At 42.3% G+C, this 18592-nt stretch overlaps 1 protein-coding gene across 1 annotated transcript in view; it reads right to left on the minus strand.

Annotated features, from left to right (window-relative positions):
- VWA8 (von Willebrand factor A domain containing 8) overlaps positions 1-18592 on the minus strand; it is a 616504-nt gene that overhangs the window by 595269 nt on the left and 2643 nt on the right. Inside the window, exon 2 of the mRNA XM_069758217.1 lies at positions 17742-17897. Coding sequence (XP_069614318.1) covers positions 17742-17886 — 145 coding nt within the window. The 5' untranslated portion in view covers positions 17887-17897. The remainder of the gene's footprint in view (positions 1-17741; positions 17898-18592) is intronic.

Consider the following 18592-nt stretch of genomic DNA (forward strand, 5'->3'; position numbering starts at 1 on the left):
CGCATTTGGAGACCCCCCCGATGTGCCTAAACAGTTGAAACCCTCACAAATGACCCCATTTTCTAAAGCAGAACCCTGAAGTATTTTATATATAGTATGTCACAGAATTTGGTAACATTAGTTCGGCATATTGAATATGTCGTCATTAGCGTTGAGCGCAAGTGCTCGCTACTCCAGTTTTACTCCGGGTGCTCGGGTATGCACCAAGTATCGTGGGTGGTTGAGTGACATGTTAAAGTCCACTTTCCTGAAAATGGAAAATTCATTCATTGATGTTTTGAAAATATCTGATTGCATATTGAGCTTCATTGTATAGGATTTTGTCATTCTCTGATGAATAACGATGAAAGTAGCTATGAAGTTCCTGAAATCTCAAGCATATGTTGCTTATTTTAATCTTGAAGATTTGAAGTAGTTACATATCTGCAGCATATTTTTGGACCTATAATTAGTGTTAACTCTTTTTATTTATTCAATTTCTTCATTCTGTTTACTACATCCCAATCCTCAGCATATTTGCAGTGTTTGTCACCTATTAAAATGAATGGGAAAAAAATGCATCAAAAACACCGGCAAACATGTGGCAAACCTTTGCATATTTTAAGCAGCTTTTTCCTGCTAAAAGACATGTTTATGGTGCAGAAATGTCCGTCGTAAATTATTAATGTGTGCACATACCTAAATATGTTTAATTGTCAGGCATACAATGTACCCGTATTTTTCGGACTAAAAGACGCACTTTTTCCCCCCAAAAAAAGGGGGGAAAATGGGGGGTGCGTCTAATAGTCGCAATGCAGTCTTACCGTGGCGGCAGAGGTGCGGTGGAAGAGGTCCGGTGGCAGAGGTGCGGTGGCGGGGGTGTGGCGGCAGAGGAGGCGCAGTAAGCGGGGTCCCTTTCCCCGGTATGGTGATGCAGCAGGCCCGGTATGCAGCAGAGCCGGGTGAATCCTCTTGTTATCGGTGGTGGCGGCCATTTTCCGGAGGTCGCGCGTGCGCAGATGGAGCGCTCTGCTTCCCGTGGCTTCAGGAAAATGGCCGCCGCGATCTCCATCTGCGCACGCGCGGCCTCCCGCGGCCATTTTCCTGAAGCCCCGGGAGCAGAGCGCTTCATCTGCACACGCGCGGCCTCAGGAAGATGGCTGCGCCCACCGATAACAAGAGGATTCACCCGGCTCTGCTGCATATCGGGCCTGCTGCATCACCATACCGGGTAAAGGGACCCCGCTTACTGCGCCTCCTCTGCCGCCACACCCCCCGCCACCGCACCTCTGCCACCGGACCTCTGCCACCGCACCTCTGCCACCAAGGTAAGCCTGCATGGTAAGCCAGGGACCCCTCTCACGCCATACCTCTCACTGCACCTCCTGATCCCAGCACCTCCTCATCCCAGCACCTCCTCATCCCAGCACCTCCACATCCCAGCACCTCCTCATCCCAGCACCTCCTCATCCCAGCACCTCCTCATCCCAGCACCTCCTCATCCCAGCACCTCCTCATCCCAGCACCTCCTCATCCCAGCACCTCCTCATCCCAGCACCTCCTCATCCCAGCACCTTCTCATCCCAGCACCTCCTGATCCCAGCACCTCCTCATCCCAGCACCTCCTCATCCCAGCATCACCCCACCTCTGCCGACACCTTGCCTCCTGTGACCCTGCTCTGCCACCGCCATCCCTCAGGTAAGATACTGTAAATTCGGACAATAAGACGGACCCCCATCTTATAAAAAATCTTTTTTTCTGCAATTTTCACCCCAAATTTGGGGTGCGTCTTATGGTCCGGTGCGTCTTATAGTCCGAAAAATACGGTATATATGCAAGTCAGGAAGTGATTAGTAAACTTGAACAATGTTGTACAATGCTTCTAGAAACAAATAAATGCTTTAACCAGTCTCAGGCCCAGCAAAATAAATATAAATATATATATATATATATATATATATATATATATATATATATATATATATATATATATATATATATATATATATATATATATATATATATATATGTATATATATATATATATGTATATGTATATGTATATATATATATATATATATATATATATATATATATATATATATATATATATATATATATATATATATATATATATATATATATATATGTATATATATATATATATATATATATATATATATATATATATATATATATGTATATATGTATATATATGTATATATGTATATATATATATATATATGTACATATATATATATATATATATATATATATATATATATATATGTATATATATATATATGTATATATATATATATATATATATGTATATATATATGTATATATATATATATATATATGTATATATATATATGTATATGTATATATATATATATATATATATATATATATATATGTATATATGTATATATATATATATATATATATATATATATATATATATATATATATATATATATATATATATTACGCATTTTAACGGCTCAAAAAAAAAAAAAAGTGGATATTCAAACATTTTATCTCTATTTTTCAAGATACATTGGCCCTAATTTTAATATACGGTGATATACTTTTTTTTTCATAAGAGAGCTTAGGAGCTTCACAGGAGACAGTGATTTACACTATACACTGCAATACTGTGATATTTCAATATATGGAACAAGCGATCAAAAGTTCCAGTTCCGAGAAACAAAAAAATAAATAAAGAATAGATTCGCTCCCATTTTCCCATTAAAATTTTAAGAAAAATAAAACATATTTGGTATCACTTTCCATAAAGGTTTCCGACAATCAAAAAATAAAATTTACCCATATAGCAAAAGCTGTAAAAAGAAGACAAATTCCAGAATTGCGTTTTTTATAGTCGCCATACCACGCTAAAATATATAATAAGAAGTGATCGGTGATTACGGTACTTTACTTTCATGATGGTGACTTATCCTTAGATTAGGTCATCAACAGCAGCTGATCTGATGTAATCCAATATCCGTGGCCCACTCTGATTATCTTTTAGTAGATCCGGTTGAACAGCACAGATCCCTCAAAAGTGGAGCGGGTGGGCACTGCAGATCAGCTACTATTGAAGAGTATCATTGCATTTGAAAAAAGCAACTTTTACATTCAAGTCAGCCCTCACCTTTCCTAAACAAGACTACTTCACTACCCTTGTGTCTTCATCCTATAACTCAAAACCGTTACTCAACACCTTTAAATCCCTCATTTGCCCACCACCACCCCTTCTGTCCTCTCTCATCTCTAAAGTAGACATTGGTCAACCTTATTTTTAAAATGTGTGGCAAACAAGACACGTCTTTACTGCACAACCCCTACGTATACCAGATCCCTGTCCCTCCCCATAACCTACCTCCCCACAATTACTGAAGGAGAACTTTATCATCTCATCAACAAACCCACTTCACCACTTGTGCACTGGACCCCATGCCATCCCACTTCCTCTCCAACCTCACCACCATAATTGTCCCTGCCCTAACCCAGCTGTTCATTATCGTTAACTTCTGGTACCTTCCCTTTTGCTTTCAAGCATGCCACTATCACATCTATTCTGAAGAAACCATCCCTTGACTCAATCTCTGCATCCAGCTATCGTCCCATATCGCTGCTCCAGTTTGCCTCCAAACTCCTTGAACACCATGGCCATACTGAAGTTTCCTCCCACCTTGCACCTAACTCACTCTTCGACGACCTAACGTCTGGCTTCCATCCCCACTACTCCACCGAATCTGCCCTGACCAAGATTACTTATCGCCAAAGCTAACCGACAATTCTCTATACTCCTCCTTCTAGACCGGTCCTCACCTCAAATCAATGGTGCTTTAAAAATAAATAATAAGGACAATATCACTCTACTTATCTCATACTGGAGACCTATTCTAAGAAGATGTAATCAATACTACCTCTTTAACATCAAAGATATTAAAAATATAGTCTTCTCAAAGAAAATCTCCTTGTACAATGATAAAAGAGCCTGTGTCTTGTGTTTCATAGAACATGACGGCTACATACTTTTCCTTACACTGCAAGCATCCTGCATTGCATCCAGGCACTGCAAGTCTAAGGCTATGTGCACACTATGCGCTTTTGCGGTGTTTTTTACCGGCGTAAATGCTCCAAAAACGCAATGGAATACTAAAGCAAGGTAATTCAATGACAATCCTGAAGTGCTGTGCACATGATCAGTAAATTTCTGTCCTTATTTGCAGCATTTTATTTTCTACAGTACGTTATTGCAGTGTTTTTGACTCTGACTTCAATTGAGTCAGTCAAAACTGCAGCAAAAACACGGGTATAAAAAAGTGTGTGTATTTGCTGCCAAAAACGCTGCGATTTGTCAAAGGGAAATTATGTCAAAAGGAGGAAGAGTGTGTGGGCGGAGAATATGTGCAAGTGTCTGTGTGTGCAGAGAATGTGTGTGTGTGTGTGTGTGTGGAGAATATATGCGTGTGTGTGTGCAGAGAGTGTGTGTGTGTGTGTGTGTGTGTGTGTGTGTGTGTGTGTGTGTGTGTGTGTGTGTGTGTGTGTGTGTGTGTGTGTGTGTGTGTGTGTATAGAGAATATATGCGTGTCTGTGTGTGGTCGGAGAATATGTGTGTGGGTGGACAGAATGTGTGTGCGTGAGGGCGGCGAATATGTGTGTCTGCGTGTGGGCGGAGAATACGTGCGTGTGTCTGTCTGTGTGTGTACCCATGTGACTTGTGTACCCAGGCGTCACCTGAAGGGACTATTACTCCCATCCGGCTACATATTTTGTCACATATAACAGAGACAGCATGAGCTGATGATGGAAGAATAGTTTCATCATCCGGCGCCTGTGTTCAATTGTAAAGGGAAAAAAAAAAAAATCAAATCAAAACATTTACATATTCACATACAAAATACATTCACCGAACACATAATCCCCGTTTCCTGTGTCTCCTGCAAACAATCAAAAATAATAAACCAACATATACTCACTTTTCCGCCATAGTCTATTTAATGCAGAGTGTCCTGCGTCAATCTCACCCGGCCGCCAGCGATACTCTGACAGGAGGCGATCGCTCCCACAGTATCACTGAGCTGCCGTGAGAGTTCACTGGAGTTCATCAGCTGATCAGCTCCGGTGCTCTCACTTACGGCACTGCTGCATTGGAAAGTTCTCACACAGCAGTAGTGCCGTGAGAGCACTGAAGCTGATGAACTCCGGTGAACTCTCACGGTGGCTCAGTGATACACTGCGGGAGCGATTTCCGTGGGTGTTCTACACGTGAGATCGCAGTGGGACACTCAGTATTTGGACTACGTTGGAGAGGATAGTATTATATGTTGGTTTATTATTTTTTGATTGTTTGCAAGAGACGAAAATCTTTGATCTTATAATTTTTGGAATTATCAAAATTAGTAAATATTTTGCTCTGTTGACTAAGTGCGCACGTACTACAAGCGGTTGTGCCACATTTAAAAAATCCCCTACATACCAACCATGTATTAGTTTCAGTTTTAGATATATCCTGGCTAGGGGAGATTTTGTCACCAATCGCAGGAGCTTTTCTAGCTGCCACGTTTACACCCGCTTTTAATATGTTCGACAGTATGTCATCCTCTTCCAAGATAGGTAAGCGTTTGTGTATAATAGATTTAATTTCCTTAAAAAGGGCACTATATTGTAAACGGACATATGTTTGTTTTTTTTCGTTTTTTTTCCCCTGCCTTCATTTTTCTGCCAGATGTTAGAAGTTTTTCCCTATCTTTTTTATCCACTATACTGCGGGCTCTTTTTAGGCACCAATTTGGATACCTGCGTTTATTTAATCGTATCTCCAAATTCTCATATTCCCTTTCTCTTTCCTCTATTCTACTACAATTTCTCTTCACTCTTGTGAACTCACCTACCAGAATAGATTTTATTGTGTGGGCTGGATGGCCACTATCAGCATGTAAGATTGTATTCCCACTAATGGGTTTAATGTACGTTCTGCTGCTGATCAACCCATCGCTTTCACCCCCCAATTCTAAATCAAGAAATGACATACGGCTTTTGTGAAATCTATGGGCGAACTTAATTCCCCGGTATGGCAGACACATCGCCCCCCAAATAATGAGGATGTCGATGTATCTGCCATACCAGACAAGATCAGCCAAAAAAGTATTCTTAACTGTGTAAACGAATAGAGATTCCCAAAGCGCCATTGTAAGAGGTGGGAAATTTTACTTATTAAAGTATTTTGTGTGACATATCTCTGATTTAAGGGCATTAAAAATCCAAAGTTGGAAAATTGCGAAATTTTTAAGATTTTTGCCAGATTTCCGTTTTTTTCACAAATAAACACAGGTACTATCAAATAAATTTTACCACTGTTATGAAGTACAATAAAAAATAAACAAGAAGGGGGCACCACGGGCTAAACAGTGGGATCACCCTGACCTACAACCAAGTATATCAAACAAAAACAAAAGAAAAAAAGTGAAGGTCATACAGATGGGGATCACCACGCATTGGATTTAGCAAAAATAGAACAATTTTTATTACACTGCAATATACATGAAACAAGCAATACAGAAAACAGACAATTTAAAAACAATTAAAAAAGGCAACACACTTGTTCCTTAGAAACAGAGCCCATAATAAGGCCTACACCTGCGCTAAAGCAAAACAGGATATACCCAATAGGAAAAATGCCTATATGGACACCACTGTGCATACACTTGTAATACAATAGAATAGACCCATAGGTACGTATAGATGGACAAAATAAAGGACAATCCTATAACATAATCGCACTTGCACGGTTTTCACCACAAGCTGCTGCCGTAAATACAGCCATAAATGCTAACCCTCATGTCGACATGTCCCTTGCTTTGGCATACACAGAGGCAAAAAGCCTCACTCATATCACCAGATAAGACTGCAGGTAACTAAGCCTGCACAAAGTCCCATGTGCAGCCATATAATACAATACCAATAACGTGTATGACACAGTCAAAAGCGCAGGTGAAGCGGAGACCCAACGCGTGTCGCCCCACAAAGGAGGCTTCGTCAGGGGAGGTCATACAGGCACGTGGATGCCAGACACACTATTGAGCATAATTTCCTTGTCTTGAGGCATTTCCACTGAAGTTGGATCAACCTGTAACTTCATTTTCCACTTTGATTTTGAGCATCATTCCAACTTCAGACCTCCGTGGGATATTAGTTGTGATTTTCGTTGATAATTTTTAGGTTTTATTGTTCTCAACACATTCCACTATGTAATAAATAACACAGTGGTGTCCATATAGGCATTTTTCCTATTGGGTATATCCTGTTTTGCTTTAGCGCAGGTGTAGGCCTTATTATGGGCTCTGTTTCTAAGGAACAAGTGTGTTGCCTTTTTTAATTGTTTTTAAATTGTCTGTTTTCTGTATTGCTTGTTTCATGTATATTGCAGTGTAATAAAAATTGTTCTATTTTTGCTAAATCCAATGCGTGGTGATCCCCATCTGTATGACCTTCACATTTTTTTTCTTTTGTTTTTGTTTGTTATGAAGTACAATATGTCACGAGAAAACAATGTCAGAATCACCGGAATCCATTGAAGCGTTCCAGAGTTATAACCTCACTAGATGGTGGTCCGATTCTAACGCATCGGGTATTCTAGAAAATGCATGTCCATGTAGTATATTGCCCAGTCACGTAGTATATTGCCCAGCCACGTAGTATATTGCCCAGCCAAGTAGTATATTGCCCAGCCAAGTAGTATACAGCCTTAAAATAAAAACACCAAGGTTACTTACTGGTAGCCGGTTTTTCCGGAGCCCACGACAGCACACATGAGAGGGATCCGCCCAGTCGGGACAGGAAACCTACTGAAATAAAAGGGTGGTACCTCTCCCTCGCTTCAGTTGGTTTTCAGAGCATGAGAGGCCTCCTTGGTTAGTACACATGGTAATCCACCACCACATTATCATAATAACAAAAAACACCCAACTAAAGGTGCACACCAAAGGGTGAAAAAGGGAGGGAATATACAGGTGCTGTCATGGGCTCCGGAAAAACCGGCTACCAGTAAGTAACCTTGGTGTTTTCCCGTCTCCCATGACAGCACACATGAGAGATTTTTGGAGAAAGAAACACCTTAGGGAGGGACCACCGCTTGCAGCACCCTTCTACCAAAGGTAAGGTCAGTTGAGGAGGATAGATCTAGCCGGTAGTGTCTAAAGAAGGTAGACGGTGAGGACCAGGTAGCGGCCTTACAAATTTGATCAATCGATACCTCTGCTTTTTCTGCCCAGGAAGTAGCCACGGCTCTGGTGGAGTGAGCCTTGATGCCTTCAGGGATCGGGGCACCACGAGAAGCATAGGATAAGGAAAATCCACCTAGCAATAGTACCCTTGGATACCCCATATCCCTTCCTGCTACCCTGGAAAGCTATAAATAGGGATTGATCCTTCCTCCACTGACTAGTCAGAGATATATACTGCAAAATAGCTCTTCTTACGTCAAGCGTATGAAACTTCTCTTCCCCTGGGTTCTTGGGATTATCACAGAAAGAGGGCAACACAATTTCTTGACTCCTATGGAACTTAAGTACTACCTTCGGCAGATATGCCGGATCTGGTCTGAGCACTACTCTGTCATCAAATATCTGCGTGTAAGGAGGGGAGATAGACAGGGCTTGCAAGTGACTCACCCTCCGGGCTGATGTCAACGCTACCAGAAGTACTGTCTTAAGCGTAAGAATTTTTATTGATGACTCCTGCAAGGGTTCAAACGGATCACTAGTCAGAGCTTCTAACACCAGATTTAAATCCCATGGAGGAACCCTCTGAATTACCACTGGTCTAGACCTACTACAAGATTTAATAAAGCGGGACACCCATCTATTGGAGGCCAGATTACAGTTATACAAGGCTCCTAATGCCGACACTTGTACCTTGAGCGTATTAGTTGCTAATCCTAATTGCAACCCCGCCTGTAAAAATTCTAAAATAGTACCCACAGGAGCCTTGTCCCCTAAAGGTTGCCCCAAAAAATCTAGAAACTTTTTCCATGTTCTGCCATATATCCTTGATGTAACTGGTTTTCTACTTTTCAACAGGGTGGAGACTAACCCTGGTGAAAACCCCTGTCTACTCAGTAATGCCCTCTCAAATTCCAGGCTGCAAGATGGAAGCCCTTCACTTGAGAGTGGCATATTGGACCCTGAGTAAGCAGGTCTGGAATTTCTGGCAGAATCCATGGATCAGTCACTGACATTTGTCTCAGGAGGGAGAACCAAGGTCTCTTTGGCCAAAATGGGGCAATCAAAATTACTCTCGCCTGCTCCATTCTGATCTTTCTTACTACCGTCGGAATCATCGCCATTGGTGGAAACACATATGCGAGACTGAAATTCCATTGTATTTGGAGAGCATCTACCGCGAAGGGTTTTTCTCTTGGGTCTAATGAACAGAAGCTCTCAACCTTCCTGTTGTTTAGGGTGGCAAATAAATCTATCACAGGTAAGCCCCAAGCCTGCACTATTTGTTGAAACACCTGGGGATTCAAAGACCACTCTCCTTGTTTCAGTGTATTGCGACTTAGGTAGTCTGCTTTTGTATTCTCGACTCCCTTTATGTGGAGAGCCGAGAGGGATAGTAGGTGGCGCTCCGCTAGTTGTAGGAGGACAGACGCTGACTTCATCAGGGAAGGGGATCTCGTCCCCCCTTGGTGATTGATATATGCGACTACTGCGTGATTGTCTGACATGACCCTGGTATGATGACCCTGGAGGATGGGAAGGAAATGTTTTACAGCTTTCTCTACAGCCCATAACTCTCGTCCCCCCTTGGTGATTGATATATGCGACTACTGCGTGATTGTCTGACATGACCCTGGATGGGAAGGAAATGTTTTACAGCTTTCTCTACAGCCCATAACTCTCTTAGGTTTGACGCCTGTTGTGATTCCAATTGGGACCAAGATCCCTGAACGGAGAGTGTCCCCAAATGAGCTCCCCATCCTGAACCGCTTGCATCTGTGGTGATGATCTGATCTATCGGAGTTATCCACTGGACCCATGATGTCAAATGATCTCTCACGGCCCACCATTTTAGGGAATCTGTTACCTCTAATGAAAGGCGTAGCTTCCCCTCTAAATGACCTTTTAACCACCTCTGCGCTGACAGGACCTCCCATTGTAATTGTCTTAGATGGAACTGAGCCCATCTTACTGCGGGTATACAGGACGTCAGAGAACCCAACAGGGACATTGCCTTTCTCAACGTCATTACGGGGTGATGAATTGCTGACTCTACAAGATTTTGAATTTTGACCAGCTTGTTCTCTGGTAGAAGACACAGCTGACGCCTGGAGTCCAGAACTAAACCCAGAAAAGATTGCACTAGCTCCGGCGTCAACCTTGACTTGGCAAGATTTATTTTCCACCCCAACCGCTCTAGCGTCGCTATGACTTCTTTTATTTGCATCAGGCAATGTGGTGCCGAGTTCCCTATTATAAGGAAGTCGTCCAGATACGGAACAATAACTACATTCTGAGAGCGGAGGAAGGACATGACCTCTGACATCAGCTTTGTAAAAATTCTCGGTGCTATTGATAGGCCGAATGGTAGGGCAGCATATTGATAGTAACAGAATATACGGCAAAAGCCAGCTCACCGATCATTGCAAGAAGCCCGGAACTTCGTCCTGACAAGACGCAGTAGGATTCCATAAACAAAAAGAGAATGGTTCCAGCTTCAGTAAAATCATGAAAATTTATTCCAACTTTTAAAATGGAGAAACAACTCCTGGGACAGCACCATAGCACATGCGAGGTAGGCTACGCGTTTCGACCGACACAGCGGTCTTTATCACAGCTGATCTACTCACTGATTCCTCAGGTATAAAAAGAACCAGGAACCAATAAAAGATAGTAAGTCCTCACATGACCCGAAGGTCCTAAATACTAACAATGAACCTCTATATAAAATGCGTAAATTTGTGCAAAACTAACAATTAAATACACATAAACATATAGAAAAATACACACATACAATATTTCCAAAGTTAATGCAAAAACTACAAAAATAGCAAAAAATAAGATTGAAAAACGAAAAAAAAAAAAAATGAATTTTTTTTTTTTTCTTCCTTTCCCTTTCTTTCCCTCTTCTTTTTATTTTTTATAAAATGCATGAAAACTTTTTACAATACAAGAAGAGACTATCAATAATGGAACATTAATTCATTCCTTCTATTTAGACCATTAGGAAACCTAGTGCCAAGGTTAAAAATCCAAAAAGCCTCCCTGTTTAACAACATTCTCTGAATGTCACCTCCTCGTGAAGGTTTTTTTATTTTCTCAATCCCTGTTACTCTCAATGATATTGTACTGCGAGAATGGTAATCAATAAAATGTTTGGCTGCTGCTGAAACAGTGCGACTATTATTCAGAGTACAGGAGATATCGTATAGATGTTCTGATATCCGATTTTTCAGTTTTCTAGTTGTACAGCCAATATATGTTTTATCGCAGTCAACGCAATCAATCTTATATACGACACATTTTGTGTTGCAGTTAATAAAGCTTTGGATTTTGTGCAGGCTATTATTTTCTGCGGTGCCAAATGATTTAGTGGTCACCAGGTGTTTGCACGTAGTGCAATTAGTCACATTACATTTGTAGCTCCCTGTACACTTGAGCCATGTGCTACTGCGTTTTTGAGACAAAAAATTATTGGGAGACAATTTGTTACCAAGAGTAGGTGCTCTTCTGGCTACAATATTACACCCTTCACTCAATATTTGGGAGAGAATGCGATCTTCATATAAGATAGGGATGGCTTTATTTATAATAGTTTTAATTTTATTAAATTGTGGGCTGAATTGTAAACAAACGAATGGTTTATTCATGACACTGTTTTTATTAATTAATTTCTTTGGCGTTGGTTTTAAACAATTCTTTGGGTGATTTGTCCCTGAACACATAGGGTTACTTTGCGATTTTGTATCGTTATTTACTAGATGTAACGCTCTATTCAGCATCCAATTTGGATATATTCACGATGATGGAATTTCTTACAGGATTTTACAAGATCGTTTTGAAGTTCAGCATTATTGTTACAATTTCGTTTTAACCTAGTGAATTCACCTACAGGGATGGATTTGACAGTATGTTTGGGATGGCTACTTCGGGCATGTAGGATGGTGTTGCCTGCTAATGGTTTAATATAGGTTCTTGTGGAAATTAATTTGTTGGGAACACCTGTTAATTCTAAATCCAGAAAGGAAATTTTGGTTTCAGCATGGACATATGTAAATTTTAAATTGAAATTATTATTGTTAATGTAAATCAGAAAATCCTCTATGGCAGATACATCGCCTTGCCAAATAATGAGCGTATCGTCGATGTATCTGCCATACCAATGGATGAACGAAGAAAAAACATTGGAGGTGGAAAACAAAAATAAATGTTCCCAGTGTGCCATAACCAGGTTGGCCAATGAAGGTGATAATTTGGCCCCCATTGCTACTCCGGTACATTGTAAATAATACTCAGAATCAAATGAGAAAAAATTATGAGTTAACAAAAAGAATGTGACTTGTAAAATAAAATTGATAAGATCCAGGGAGTATCTAATATATAATTGCCTAGAATACTACTTCCTGCAATTTGTGCCAACTTCCGTGGCTTTGTCCGGAGCTAATGTCCGGAGCTAATGTCCGGAGCTAATGTCCGGAGATAAGTGACGTCAACAGTGTCCAGTGTCTGATTGGTTGCCGCCTGCTGTGAGCGACCAATCAGAAACGTGCCGTACTGTGACACACTCCGCCCGCCATTTTGGTGTGATTTTTGAATTTTTACCTCACAGCAAGTTTCTACTGCGTGGAGGCGGGCCCAGTGACGTTGCTCTTCAAGCTCCTGCCGAATTTCGTCAAAAAAATGATAATACAATTTACCAAAACTATATATATTTAGTTGTGAAGTGGTTCAGTGACATTTTCACACCAATTTTGAACTTTTGTTTGGTGTTTTCTCCATATACTGCCTATTATTTTTGTTCTTTCTTACTATTATTTATTAATTGTATTATTCTTACATTTGAATAAATAAAGTATATATGGATTCTAGACTCCCGATTCTTTAGAGTCGGGCTGCCATCTAGTGAACTATAATTGTTTAAGTGGAATTGTAATGCCGACATAGCTACGCTGTGTGGAATACACGTATACAGCGAAACTAGGTCGCAGCTAAGCCAGGTATAACCTGATTTCCACTCTGTGTGTTAGAATATCAAGAATGTCCTTTGTGTCCCTAATATACCCCGGAATTCTTTGGACCAATGGTTGAAGCAAAGAGTCCAGCCACTGGCCCAAGAATTCATTTATTGATCCTATACTTGAAACTATGGGTCTCATTGGGGGAAATTTTGCTTGCTTATGAATTTTGGGCAATCCGTATAGAATAGGTGTCACAGGGTGAGGGACTTGTAAGAAATTAGCCTGTTTATTGGTTAGAACTCCCAAAGAGACCCCTTCTTCGATCATTTTATCAATCATTTGGCACCGCAGAAAATAATAGCCTGCACAAAATTCAAAGCTTTATTAACTGCAACACAAAATGTGTCGTATATAAGATTGATTGCATTGACTGCGATAAAACATATATTGGCTGTACAACTAGAAAACTGAAAAATCGGATATCAGAACATCTATACGATATCTCCTGTACTCTGAATAATAGTCGCACTGTTTCAGCAGCAGCCAAACATTTTATTGATTACCATTCTCGCAGTACAATATCATTGAGAGTAACAGGGATTGAGAAAATAAAAAAACCTTCACGAGGAGGTGACATTCAGAGAATGTTGTTAAACAGGGAGGCTTTTTGGATTTTTAACCTTGGCACTAGGTTTCCTAATGGTCTAAATAGAAGGAATGAATTAATGTTCCATTATTGATAGTCTCTTCTTGTATTGTAAAAAGTTTTCATGCATTTTATAAAAAATAAAAAGAAGAGGGAAAGGAAGAAAAAAAAAAAAGAAAAAAAAATTTTTTATTTTTTTTTTTTCGTTTTTCAATCTTATTTTTTGTTATTTTTGTAGTTTTTGCATTAACTTTGGAAATATTGTATGTGTGTATTTTTCTATATGTTTATGTGTATTTAATTGTTAGTTTTGCACAAATTTACGCATTTTATATAGAGGTTCATTGTTAGTATTTAGGACCTTCGGGTCATGTGAGGACTTACTATCTTTTATTGGTTCCTGGTTCTTTTTATACCTGAGGAATCAGTCAGTAGATCAGCTGTGATAAAGACCGCTGTGTCGGTCGAAACGCGTAGCCTACCTCGCATGTGCTATGGTGCTGTCCCAGGAGGTGTTTCTCCATTTTAAAAGTTGGAATAAATTTTCATGATTTTACTGAAGCTGGAACCATTCTCTTTTTGTTTATGGAAGCATATTGATAGTGCCTGAGACAACCTTGGACATAAACCGCCACTCTTAGGAATTTTTGGTAGTCTTGATGAATTGGGACGTGGTAATAAGCGTCCTTTAGATCTATGGCTGCCATGAAGCAATCTGGGAACAAAAGTTTTATTGCCGTATTCACCGACTCCATTTTGAAGGAGCAGTTTACTACTGACCGATTTAGATTTTTTAAATTGACAATGGTTCTCAAAGACCCGTCCGGTTTTCGTACCAAAAAAAGAGGGGAGTAAAAACCTTTTCCCTGCTCTTCCCCCGGGACCTCCACTAGAACTCGTTTTGACACGAGTTCCAGTACTTCTGCCTCCAAGGCTAGCTGCTCCTCCGGGGTTTTTCTTTGGGGCGTTAAAACAAAAGTTTGTCGCGGTGGAAAAACAAAATCTATTTTTAGGCCATGTTCGATGACCTTTAGAGTCCAATGACTGGGGGAGATGTCTACCCATGCTGGGAAGAAAGATGAAAGCCTTCCCCCCACCTCCGGCCTGGCGTCATTGGGAGGGCTTTTTTGCCGCTGTTGAGGGACCTTTAAACATATATCCAGATCCCCTCCTGTCTCTGGAGTCCCAATTTCTTCTATCTCCCGGGGGGCGGCCCCTACTAAATTTGCCCCTCCGAAAATAAGGCCTTCTAAAGTCCACAAGAAAACGAGGAAACCCCTTTTTCCTATCTCCTGCTTTCTCTAAAATGCCTTCCAACTTTTGACCGAAGAGGAAATGGCCGTCACATGGTATAGAACAAAGTCTATTTTTTGAAGGTAAATCACCCGGGCACCCCTTCAACCAGAGAGCACGTCTAGCCGCGTTGGATAAACTTGCGGCCCTAGCTGCCAGCCTTACGGAGTCTGCTGAGGAATCTGCTACGAAGGCAGCTGCACCTTTAGCCAAAGTTACATTCGTTAGAATTTCATCTCTCGGGGTTTTAGACTTCAGTTGCTCCTCTATCTGCTGCAGCCAGACGATAAGGGAGCGAGAGACACAGGTCCCTGCGATTGCTGGTTTCAAGCCCCCTGCGGTTGCTTCCCAGGTGTGTCTTAGGAACCCATCCGCTTTTTTATCTAAGGGATCCCTTAATACCCCAGAGTCTTCTAAGGGAAGGGACAACTTTTTAGACGATCTAGCAACCGCACCATCGATTTTCGGAACCTTATCCCAAGTCTCTGAATCCTTGTCCTCAAAGGGCTAACGTCTTTTAGAAGCTGAGGGCTAGATTACCCGATTTTTCTGGCTTCCTCCACTCTTTTTCTATAAGGGCCTTTATTCTGGAATTCACTGGAAAGGTGCGCTTTCTCTTTTCCTCTAAACCCCCAAACATTATGTCCTCCAGGGACTTGGCCGCTTTCTCATCTTTGAGGCCCATTGAAGCTCTAACAGCTTTTACTAGCTTGTCCGTGTTCTAAGTAAGAAAGCACGGACGGCCCCCCACATCACTATCAGAAGAGGAGCCCGAGGACTTAGAGGAAGAGGAGCAGGGAGATAACGGTTCCTCTTGATATTCCTCCTCAGAAGGAGATACCTCAGAACCCGAAACTGGTTCAGGGTGCTTACTACCCTTTTTCTTAAGGGCTGCTTTAACAAAGAGCAATAATCAGAGCCGAAGTGCAGGACTAAGACTAGAGGCAAAGTCAGGGGTCTCTTCCTGGATAGTCTTTTGAATGCAATCTACACACAGACTTTTCTGCCACTGGACTGCCAATGGAACTTTACAGAGGGCACATTCCTTATTCTTTGCCTTGGAGCTAGCCTTCCTCGGCGCCTGCCAAGTAAACAGAAAATGTAGCCCATTACCACCAGGGTGACATTCACGTAGATCACTCACCACCCGCTGACCATAAAGGGTACCGGATTCCAAGGCAGACTGGGAGCACGGGGAACATTCCTCCTGGATGCTGAAGAGTCGTGAGACGTCCGACGATTGCTGCTCTTTCCACCTGAGCGGCTCTTTTTCTTAGCATGATGGTGAGCAGGTGTATCACCTGATAAGGGCTCTTGCTGCTGCTGCTGTGATAGCTGCTGCTGCTGCTGCTCCATATCCTCCATCTCTGGATTGTATGGAAATGAGCAGCGATCTTGTGTAGCAACCCCCTTAATAAGGGGTCTTTCCACAGCACTCCCCGCCTCTTCCGGTACCAATTTCGCTCCTCTCCCCCTCCAGAATACCGCCGGAAAGCTTACATTATTACCGGCGTTCTCAATCCATGGGCGCCGCCATCTTGGATCCGGCGCGCCTCTCTAACGTCACGTAGGCACGTCCATTCCCAGCGTGCTCTGTGCTGAACGCCAGCCGCGCACCCGGAAGTCGCCCAGCAGAGGGGGAGAGAGCGGCGTGGCAGCCGCAGAATGGCTCCAGAGATCCGGACTGCGCTGGACCGACGCCCGCACGTGCGCGAGAGCCCAAAGGATCTGCGGACGGCGCTACCAGCATCCCGAAGGCCGACATACAGGCGTCCTGCCTGCGCTTCAAGTGCCGGGACGGGAGTGGGTAAGTGGATCTTCAATCAACAGTGAATAAAAAATAAAAAGTACCGCCGTGATTCAGCACAAGGGTTCCCATCAGGACAGGAAACCCAACTGAAGCGAGGGAGAGGTACCGCCCTTTTATTTCAGTAGGTTTCCTGTCCCGACTGGGCGGATCCCTCTCTCATGTGTGCTGTCATGGGAGACGGGAAAAATAAACATATACTCACCCTCCGTTGAAGTCCCGGCCCTGTGTGCGGTGCACGCGGCAGCTTCCGGTCCCAGGGTTGGTATGGGCACAGGACCTGTGATGACGTCGCAGTCACATGACCGTGACGTCATGGCTGCATAGGCAGCATCAATAGTAAAAAAGTTGGTCACACAGGGTTAATAGCAGCGTTAATGGAGTGCGTTACACCGCGGTCCATTAGCGCTGCCATTAACCCTGTGTGAGCGCTGACTGGAGGGGAGTACGGAGCAGGCACTGACTGCGGGGAAGAAGGAGCAGCCATGTTGCCGCCGGACTGTGCCCGTCGCTGATTGTTCGTGGCAATGGTCGTGGGCGTTTTGCCACGACCAATCAGCAACTTGGATTTCCATGACAGACAGAGGCCGCGACCAATGAATTTTAGTGACAGAAAGAAGGAAAGACAGAAGGACAGACAGAAAGACGGAAGTGACCCTTAGACAATTATATAGTAGATAAAGGGACAGTGGTCAGAATAGTAAAAATTGGCCCGGTCATTAACGTGCAAACCACCCTTGGGGGTAAAGGGGTTAAAACTACAGCACACAGCCCAGTAAGTGACACATTACCCAATATACATGCTGCTGTTTTTGCATACCTGAAGATGTGGTATGACTCCTGAGGAGGACTGGCTGTGGGGTAATACCCCGATAGTTCAGCAACTGATTGAAGAGACATCTGACCCTTCGCAGTGAAGAAGCTGGGAGAGTCCCAGAGGCGGGCAAGCGAAGTAAGGACTGCATGAGTCATAGAGCTGGAAATAAGAGAAATAGATGAGATAGTGGAATGATTTCTAACTTTAGTCTTGAATGTTTAGATACAGAGTCAAAGTACTATAGTATGGGTACAAATTAGTAATTAGGTGCCCTGCAATAGAGCTGGTCCCATCAAATGAAAGGACACATTATGGCAACTGGTGAAATTCTTAAGGGCAGATTTATAAATTCTAAAAAAAAAAAAAAAGCACTCCAGCACCTATTTTAAGGAGGTATAAAAAAGAGGAGCAACGACGGTGCAAGCTGCAGACAGGTTATGGAATCTGTGTGAGGAATCAAAACTGATAAATCAGAAAATAGCAAATAAATGATGATCTGTCGCCCTAATTTAATGGCTTTAAAATGATATATACTGAACACTGCTCACCCAACATGTTGGCTGCAGGGTGGATTAAACATACATTGTGCACATTGGTACCACCATCAGAAATGAAGTTAGATACCATGTTTGCACACTGCTCTGCTGGCACTAAATATCTCCGTGCTGCTGTTGAGACAGACCGGCGGGTCTGGCAATTGATCCGTTTTGTAACTGTATGGAGCAAGGTCTGCACTGTAGAACCAGGAGCGCTCCGGCCGGTAGCATCCCTTGATACCCAGCAGGAAATGGCCGATAGTGACACCCTGAGGAAGGGGAGCCGTGCATTCCCTGAAACGCGTCTGTTGGTGTTTT

The sequence above is a fragment of the Ranitomeya imitator genome, chromosome 3, assembly GCF_032444005.1.
Source record: "Ranitomeya imitator isolate aRanImi1 chromosome 3, aRanImi1.pri, whole genome shotgun sequence".
Taxonomy (NCBI): Eukaryota; Metazoa; Chordata; class Amphibia; order Anura; family Dendrobatidae; genus Ranitomeya; species Ranitomeya imitator.